The 9,725-nt window shown below is 35.9% G+C and overlaps 1 protein-coding gene across 1 annotated transcript; it reads right to left on the bottom strand.

The window, feature by feature from the left end:
• Positions 1-414: 414 nt before the first annotated feature.
• ODAM (odontogenic, ameloblast associated) lies at positions 415-9,508 on the bottom strand. The gene is made up of 9 exons (XM_077846667.1): positions 9,434-9,508; positions 9,303-9,344; positions 8,436-8,483; positions 7,659-7,892; positions 6,767-6,814; positions 4,564-4,668; positions 2,688-2,769; positions 2,133-2,284; positions 415-474 (listed from the first exon to the last, which is right to left on the bottom strand). The coding sequence occupies exons 1-9, from the start codon at positions 9,482-9,484 to the stop codon at positions 415-417; spliced, it is 822 nt and encodes a 273-aa protein (XP_077702793.1). The 5' UTR covers positions 9,485-9,508.
• Positions 9,509-9,725: the final 217 nt, after the last annotated feature.

Below are 9,725 nucleotides of genomic sequence, written 5' to 3'. Positions count from 1 at the left end.
CTTCGTGATATCTGCCACCAGATAATTTTGATTCTAAGGAGAAGTGCATCAGGAGTCTAGCTGAATGGGCCCTGGGGTAATAATAAGATGGTATGTCAAAGGTACATACTTTAGTTCATTAGTCACAATCACCACACTCGTAAATCCAACAACAACGTATCTTTATTCTCATTTTCCAGAGCTATCTTTAATACATTACAAATACAATGATCTAGTTGATCCATCTTTATTAGCTTTATTTTCATTGTTATTTTCTAGATTATACAATGATAGGATATTTGAAATGAAGCATAATTTTATAAAGACAAGACTTATATGATTGTATTATTTTCTATGATTTCCTTAAAGAGTGTAAAACTATAAGTAAAAAGAATTTCAAGAGAAGAGTATTTTGTATATTTCAAAGAACTGATGTTAGCATCGAGGAATCAAATGGCCTAAAATGATATCCGAGGCACTGCCATAACTTTTTCTCTGAAAAATAAGATAAGAGTGCATTTTAATGCCATTAGACTGTTTTCTGGAACACTTCCTAGATATTTTCCAAAATGCTTAATAAAAACTAGAAAACTTTACTTCTGGCACTGTTGTCACATAGAATGAAGGTCACACTATACATAAATCCTAGTATTTCTGATTAAATAACTTGAATTGACTTGCATTGTACAAAATGTCACAGAAGAGAGACTTTTCCAAAGAGGTGATAATCTATTCACTCTGTACTTTTATAGACTTTTTTTTTTTTAACTGAAGAATGCTGAGGTTCATTTTTCATAAAAGAAGGAATCAACAAAGACTCATAGGCAGCAACAAGGATATTTCAAAACACTCTTACCTTTTACTTTTCCCTTCAGGCCAAATTATTTGCTTCTTAGTGCATATTTTCTACTTCTTGGTGCTACCCTAGCCTCCCCTTCTATCAAATACCCATGCGCCTCACAGCCAACCAGCCCATTAAGACAGGTAGTTAATTAACGTTGTGTTTGATATGAGAGTCATGGAATTTTCAATTGCCATGTGATTGTGCAATTTTTCTTATCACTTTGAGACTTTATTTCATTCCAGTCTAATACAGATATACTGGCATTGTGACAACTTCTAGTTTGCAAGGTAAAGTGATGATTTAGGAGAATTGGCTCTACATTGTGTTTGTAGAATGTGTTTTACATGGACCTAGTATATTTACTATTTGTGTTTTCAGAATTTATACCAAATTTATTGCATAGGCACACGTGATTCTAAGAAATTTATTTTTATTTTTTAAAAAATTGCTAGGGATCCCTGGGTGGTGCAGCGGTTTAGCGCCTGCCTTTGACCCAGGGCGCGATCCTGGAGACCCGGGATCGAATCCCACGTCGGGCTCCCGGTGCATGGAGCCTGCTTCTCTCTCTGCCTGTGTCTCTGCCTCTCTCTCTCTGTGTCTATCATGAATAAATAAATAAAATCTTTAAAAAAAAAAAAAATAAAGTCCTGGGGTGCCTGGGTGGCTCAGTCTGTTAGACTTCTGATTTTGTCTCAGGCAATGAGCCCTGCATAGGGATCTGGGCTCAGTGTGGAGTCTGCCTGAGATTCTCTTCCTATGCCCCCTTTCCCCCTCAAATCAATCAATCAATCAATCAATCAACCAATCTTTAAAAAGAATTACTAAAGTCCCACAATTCTTATTAGCTTTGTAGAACTATATAATCACTAATTTTTGTTATTGTTGTTTCATTTTGGTAAGACCTCTTCAATAGTTCCCCTGACAGTTGTTTTTTTTTCTCTTTTAATTTAGGATGTGTCCTGTAACATAGTGCATGCCTTTTGGCAGATACTTACCAAAAACTCTGAATGATTAAGACAGTGTCTTACGGTTCCTTTAAGTAATCAGTCTTGGCCTAGTGAGAAAAGGACATTCATAAGAAGCTCTTATTAAATCAAAGTTAAATTACATTCTAATTAATTGATTCTTAATAATCAATTATTGACCTCCCTATTCAAGGTAAAGACCATTTATTTTACTATATCATTAACTCTCACTATTTCTATGACTGAATCTTATAAATTAAGCAGTAACTTTATATTTTCTATTAGATAACAAGTTCTTTTTTTATTAGATAACAATTTCTTACATAAAACAAATCTTTGATTACCTTCTTTTCCATCAACTCTGGGGTAATAGTTGGGTCAATAGCAGGAGCAAAATAATTTGTAGTGCTGGGTGTTTGTGAGGTTGAAGGAACAAAAATTCCTCCATTGGCATGCTTAAAGTTTATCACTTCTTTTCGTAAGTATGGTATCACTCCTGCTGGCTATGGAGAGTCAGAAAGAACACAAAGTGGTTACAGGTTCAAATACAAGATCAAAATTAGGAAGACTATAAAGCAACAGGATTGAGATGCAAGGCAAAACATTGATTTAGGAAGTAAATGATTTATTAATCTTTTAGATTATAATCTGTCATAGAATGACTATAAATATATATCATCAAATGTGGATGTCTCTTAATTCCTGGGAATGTATCTGATATAAAGTAGTGAATAATTGATGAACTGAGTAAATTGAATCTTGACCGATAAGAGATTATAGGTGGAAGGAGTAATAATTGTTGATGGAAAAACAATAATAAAGTCTGTTAAGATGAACAATAGTGCAGGAACCTGTAGGCTGCCAGTTGCTGATCTCTGATAGCCAGCACAGTGAGGTACGGGATCTTACCATTACAACAGTTTCAGGAGCTGTGCCTAGGACGGGATCTAGGGCTAATTGCTGCTGTCCTCCTGGCATAACCTGTAACATTGGAAAGTTGAAAAAAGTCTAAGTTTTTCATCTATAAAATCTGTGGGTTTTGCATCCAAGGCAGTCACACTATTCCCAACTTCTTCAATTTTAGTTTCTTAAAAACAAAAATAATCATTTAGATTTGAGAAAAAGGAGCTCCTGACATAAGACACACAACTCTGCTTGTGCTGTTGGGAGTTTACTGGACATTCTCTGCTAGGCCCTGGAGTTCTGTCAAACATTAACAATCCTACAGAATATCAACATCAGACAGAGTCATGTCTGCACGTGATGAAGTGCGACAAAAAAACCCACTTTGTGATCTTGTCTAAAGCAAGGTCACTATGCAAGCCAAAAAAATAGCAGCCATCCTCATATCCTGGATAATCTGAGTAACCCTCCTTTCGTCACCAATCAGGGAGTCTTTGCCTCCCTCTGTTCTTATGTTCTAGGTAAGAATTGTTTAATTACCAACCATACAATTGTCCATCACTTCTTGAGAATACTCGATTTGGAGTGAACCATTACTCCTTGAACTCTCCCCAAAATCCCTGACAGAAGCCCAGGCCCTTTGAACAGCCAGTCACCATCCTACTGAGACACCCCACAGCTCCCCACGTGGGTCCTCCCTCATTGCAATGAGTAGATAAATCCAATTTTGTTCAACTATAGGTGTGTTCCTGATGGTTTTTGTCTGAAGGGCACTGATAGATTTAACACGTTATACAGCAAGTTGTTTCAAAAGTTAGTTGTTTTTTAAATGAAAAGTGTGCATTACTTACAGGTTCTACTTGTACTGGAACATATCCAAACTGAGTATAGAATGGCATCTGTCAGGTTTTTGGAAAATATGTTAGATTTGCTGTGATGATTTTTGTCATAAGTCTATAATAAATTATTACTTAAAATTATATATATTTTTATATTATATTAAATCCTTTTTTAAAGTTCATATGTTCTAGGTGGTAAAGGTTATTGTTAAATTACCAAGCATCCTTTTAATACCATATGATTTCTAGGTTAAAATTTTCCTTTTCGGGCAGCCCAGGTGGTTCAGCAGTTTAGTGCTGCCTGCAGCCCAGGGCATGATCCTGGAGACACGGGATCGAGTCTCACGCTGGGCTCCCTGCATGGAGCCTGCTTCTCCCTCTGCTTCTGTCTCTGCCTCTCTCTCTCTCTCTCCCTGTGTCTCTCATGAATAAATAAATAAAATAAAAAATAAAAAATAAATAAAATTCTCCTTTTGTCTTTAAATTAATACAAATTAATTAGAATTACTACTACCAGTCACTTGAAGCATAATTGTCAGTTTTCTCTAATTTGGTTTTAGAGTGGTGATAAACTATTCAATTTTTTTCCATTCTAACTAAATGAAATCTAGTTATGTATGGGCCACACCGGAAATTATATTAGAATTCTAGAATTCCACAAAATTCAGTATTAAGGTTATCTAATTGTATCTAGTGATCATGGGTGCCTTCCACCATGGGAACAATTTTTTCTTAATGATAACCATATGTAAATAGAACAAGAAGGATGCTGATAGCTTTTTAAAAGTTAGAATTTTTCCAAGATGATTCATCTTTTGGTCTCTGATTTTGCTGAAGTCCACTCACTGACTTCATTCTTTTAAAATCCAGCCTTCAAGTCTTTCCAAATTAGTGATATGTGAGCAGAACACACTATATCTTTTTGTGACCATCAGTTCAGGCTGATGAGCTTTTGCTGTAAATATACTCATATAGTCTCTTTGAACATTTACCATATCTCCTCTATTCTCAGACTAAAATCAAACAGTAGTACCTGCTCCTCAAATTGCTGCTGTCCTGTTTGTGGAGGTGACTGTGGGGCTGTTTGTTGAGATTGCTCCCAGGGTAGGAGCATGTAGACTGGATAGTACTGAAGCATCTATTTGTAAACAGAAAAGTAGATGAGAGCTTCCTTTAGATCAGCATAGACCTTTAAAAAATATCTTCTCATGTCAGTATTATTTTAAAATTGCTTTATATCTAGTAACAAAGATTTGTATCTAAAACAAAATAATTCATGAAGCTGTCCTTGTCAAACTTAAGAAATAACTCATATTGCACATGACACTGGACTTTGTTTCAAGGTTGCTTGGTCAAACACATTAAAGAAGTAGTAAAATAATATGCTTTTAAGAAAGGGCACCTTGGACTTTGTACACAAATTGTGTACTTTATATACAAACTTTACGTATAGTTTACTTTGTGAATACCTAAGAAATCATGTCTGACTTACTGGACATTTTCCCTATATTTTTTGAGAATCAGTATTCTATAGGAATGGTATTAAAAGTTCTATGAGGGGATCCCTGGGTGGCTCAGCAGTTTAGCACCTGCCTTTGAGCCAGGGTGTGATCCTGGAGTCCCGGGATCAAGTCCCACATCAGGCTCCCTGCTTGGAGCCTGCTTCTCCCTCTGCCTGTGTCTCTCCCTCTCTCTCTCTGTGTCTTTCATGAATAAATAAATAAAATCTTTAAAAAAAAGTTCTTTGATAATGAGTGAATCCTCAATAATTTGTTGATTTTAATAATCTCCATTTTATTAAGATAATCCATAGCATTTTTAGAGTATTTGGAAAATCCAGAAATGGACAAGGAACAAAAGAAATCACCTGCAACTTTACCACCCATATTATCATTGGCTTCCATTTATGCCTGTGTGTCTAAACATACATATGTGTTTATAGAAAATGAGGATCTTAGTACATACATAGAGTTTAGTACGTTTTGTTTCCTTGCATAATTAAGAGACTATATTAAACATAAGAGTTAAAAAAACAACTATGGTTTGAGAAGTACATTTTATGCAGTGGTTTTTACTTCTGGCTAAGAACTAAAATCGCCTTTTCAGCATTTTAGTAGATAATCATATTTGTGACCTACTCATCAGGTCTGATTCATTAGGTGTGGGTAGGGTCTAGGCATTTGTAATTTTCAAAATTACACCAGAGATTCTAATGCAAAGCCAGGGTGGAGAGCCATTGGTTTAGTGGTTAAAGGAAGGATGAAGAATTATATTCCAACTCAGCTATTTACTTGCATCAGGATTGGGAATTTAATCTCATTTAGATTTAATTCCTTGATCCTTAAAATGAAGTAATCCCACTTACCATATACCTACCTCTCTAAATGCTCTGGCATAGAATGACGTAATGTCTAGGAGTAACTTTTATTTTATAATGAGCATGGAACAAAAATACATAATTATGATTACATGAGAACCAAGTGGTGTAATCTTTTATGAAATGATCAGTACTCTGCTGGTGAATAATTTATCCATGTCCCTATTTCTTTGAACCTAGTCTATTATAAAGTCAATTAAGTGAAACTAATCTTGAGAGGGTTTTCCATTTTACTCTCATGATCACACTAGTTGGAATTCATTTTTTCAGGTCTCTTATTTAATGGAAATCACCACCATTTGATTGTAATATGAAATTAAATTGAAAATGTAAAAGAACCTGGAAATGTTTTGAGCAGAATGCTCTAACTACCAAATAATGTGGCAAGTGTTTCATACCTCCATCATATTTTATCAGTTTAATGCATCTCCCTTTGAAAGAAATGTAGGGTGGGGCAAAGTCAGCTCATGGTATTTCTCTTGAGTTTCCAAATGCCAGTACAAATGTCATGCAAAGGGACCATGACTTACAGCTTAGTGAGCTCTTAATTCCCAATGCAGTCATGCTTCAGAAACTCAGGGGTTCTGGGGACTCTCCTTAGCTGTCCTTTCTTCAGGAGTTATTAAGTGAGCCTAACATTAACAAAGTGATGCCAGCCTCGCAATAGCAGTTTTAGACAGTGATAATTATGATTATGATATAATTATGATAATAGTTTTCATAGCTGTGCTATAGGAGTCAGAGATAAAATATAAAAGAAAGCATTGGATAGTATACATATTCTCAAATATAAAAGAAAGCATTAGATAGTATATATAGCCATCTTTTCTGTAGGAGTGATAGTATTCTATTCATTTACCTGTGCTTGTTCTTGAGGCATTTTGAAGGAGAACACATAGGGCATAACCTGCCAAAAAAGGCATAAAAAATTATACTTGACTTTGTTTTTTGAGAGAGAGAATGAGAGTGCCCAAGCACATGGAGAGGGAGAGAATATCCTTTTTTTTTTTTTTTTTAAGATTTTATTTATTTATTCATGAGAGACAGAGAGAGAGGGAGAGGGAGAGGGAGAGAGAGAGAGAGAGGCAGAGACACAGGCAAAGGGAGAATCAGGCTCCATGCAGGGACCCTGATATGGGACTGGATCCCGGGACTCCAGAATGATGCCCTGGGCTGAAGGCAGGTGCCAAACCGCTGAGCCACCCAGGGATCCCCAGGGAGAGAGTATCTTAGCTGGCTACACCCTCAGCACAGAGCTCCACACATGGACCTCACGACCCTAAGATCAACCTAAGCTGAAATCAAGAGTTGGATGCCTAACTGGCTGAGACACCCAGACACCCCAGTTATATTTGACCTTTTAACATAAAATTCCAGAGCTTTTTCTTACACCTAGCCATACACATTTATAATTTTTATTAAAGACTTTTATGACAACGAAGGTTATCTATTATATGTATATCATTAATGTAAATTGTTTCTTCTTTAAAGATTAAATTTCCCTAATTATCTTTTCTAAGACATATTTTTAACACTTTTGATTTGTGGCTACAATAGAATAGCTGATTTAAATGGTACTTTTCATGTAGAAATCAGAAAAGATAAAGTACTTTCAGTGATGGTAGAACAAATTATGAGAATAAATTTTCTCATTAACTGTTGTCTTATTTCAAAACTGATTCCTACTCATTTTCACATCCAACATGTGTTATCTCTCCCCAGAACAACAGGATGGGAGAGGCCCAACTTACATGATTAGGGCTCTGCTGGGTCTGTGGTGGTGTTTGAGGCTGTGAGGGGTCCTGCTGTCCCACCTGGGTTCCTTGGGCAAAACTAACCCGTCCTGGGAAAGGTGTTTGGTTTGGGAACAGTCCAGCAAACCGATCAAGAGCTGATAAAGAGAATTGCGAGAGCCCTGGAATTTGAGCTTGCTGCTGCTGTTGTAGAATCCCAGAGAAAGGAGGAATCCATGAGTTAAATGGGCCCTGGAAGGACATAACAGAAAGGAAGCATTTATCTTTCATTTCAAAAAGAATTTAAAATCAGTCCTGAGGAAGAAAAATCCAAAATGAAATAATTTCTGTAATCCCATTGCTGCCTTATAAAAAAGGACAGCATCTTAGCGCATATGAGCTGTGCAAATAGCACGAACAATGCTAAATTCCCAGTGGTCATAAAAAATATGGGGCAGAATCAAGTGGATAACGAGTGTGCTTTCTGCAGTTGCCAGACTGGTTTTAAATATATATATTTTTTAACAGCTGAGTATGACTTTGTATAAATAGTTCATTTAACTGTCTCACAGTTGTGAGAATTTGTGCCTGGCACTTAGCAAGTTTTCAATAAATAAATGTTAATCAGATTACAGAGTTTTGTTTTCAAACAAATGGTCATTAGAATATATGGGATAAATCTATAACCTTAAAAATGGAAATTTCAGAAATGAAATCAGGAAACATTTTGTTCTCTACAAAGTACTGTAAGAAGTAAGCAGTTGACAGATATTCTTAAAATAATTATCAAGGTACCTGAAATGGTAGTGGCTGAAGTTGAGCATTATTAAGATTCAGAAGTAACTGGAAAAGGAAAGATGATATGAAAACAAGATGGTTACACATGCTAAAACTATTAAGAACAAAGTTTACTACAAATATAGAACAAGCCAGGGCTGATCCATCAGTTTCCTGCTAAGGGTATTTTCTCACTAGGCTTGTATAAATTACAGTGATTAGAGATTGGAATTTAACTACCTCTCCCCTGTTGGGTCTGAGATTGCACAACTTCAGCCCATTCCAGTGGTTTAGTCAGTAATTTTTAAGCTGTTAAACACCTCTATACACCTATATTGGGTGCTCTTAGAATAAAAAGATATACGAGACACTGTCTCGGCCTTTAAAGAGTTTACAGTCACATGGGGAGCAAAATAATATTCCAGAAATAACCTGGTATACCAAATAAACATGAGCACTGGAAATGCATTTGGATGTAAGAGCTAGTGGATAGGAATGCAGGATAAATTAACAAAGGTTTTTTTTTTTTTTTTTTTTTTTAAAAGATTTATTTATTTATTTTAGAGGGAGAGAGAGAGAGTGCTGGCATGAGGGGAGGGAGAGAGAGAAGGGAAGAGAGAATCTCAAGCAGACGCCCCACTGAGAGTGGAGTCTGAGGTGAGGCTTTATCTCATGACCCTGAGATTGTGACCTGAGCTGAAATCAAGAGTTGGATGCTTGCCTTGCTTAACGAACTGAACCACTCAGGCCCCCCTTCCCAGGTTTTAAGATTTATTTATTTGAGAGAGAGAGAGCTAGCGAATAAGTGTTTTTGTCTCTTCTGCACTGGGTTCCCTTAAAAAACAAAAACAAAATGGAGAGATTGTTGTAGGTATTGAAACTAACCTCATTGCTGTTGCTTGCAGACATAAGGCGCTGTGGGATAAGCTAAAAAATAATTAAAAAAATGAGATGGTCAAAGAGGATTTGTTAAAGGTTTCACACGATGATTTTAGTTGTACCATGAAATCACTTACTGGGGCTGACATTGTGGCTCCTAGTAGCCCAAGAAGAATTATGGTTTTCATTTTCAGATGAAATATCTAGAAAATAAGTTGTGAAATTGAGCTTTAAATAGACCCTCTATGTAAAAATCATGGTAACAATAATTCGTTGGTATTGTTCAGTCAGAAGAGTAGTTGAGTGAATTCTATAGTAAATACTTATATATTAGGATTTAAAATTAAAAAGGCAGATTTATAAATATCTGTAACAGAACCTATTCTTTTTCTCAGAGCAGCTGTTTATAAAAACCAGAATTATTTGTTT

Source organism: Canis aureus, chromosome 14, assembly GCF_053574225.1.
Source record: "Canis aureus isolate CA01 chromosome 14, VMU_Caureus_v.1.0, whole genome shotgun sequence".
Classification (NCBI taxonomy): domain Eukaryota; kingdom Metazoa; phylum Chordata; class Mammalia; order Carnivora; family Canidae; genus Canis; species Canis aureus.
Note: the sequence above shows the minus strand (reverse complement) of the source record. Positions and strands in the feature narration are given on the sequence as shown.

What these genes read in the sequence shown, in the direction of transcription:
- ODAM (XM_077846667.1), bottom strand. Translation starts at nt 9,484, where the DNA reads ATGAAAACCATAATTCTTCTTGGGCTACTAGGAGCCACAATGTCAGCC. An exon ending in CCCAGCAGAGCCCTAATCAT is followed by an intron (nt 6,815 to 7,658) that starts GTAAGTTGGGCC and finishes CTTTTTTGGCAG; the next exon opens with GTTATGCCCTATGTGTTCTC. An exon ending in TGTTGTAATGGTAAGATCCC is followed by an intron (nt 2,285 to 2,687) that starts GTACCTCACTGT and finishes CATAGCCAGCAG; the next exon opens with GAGTGATACCATACTTACGA.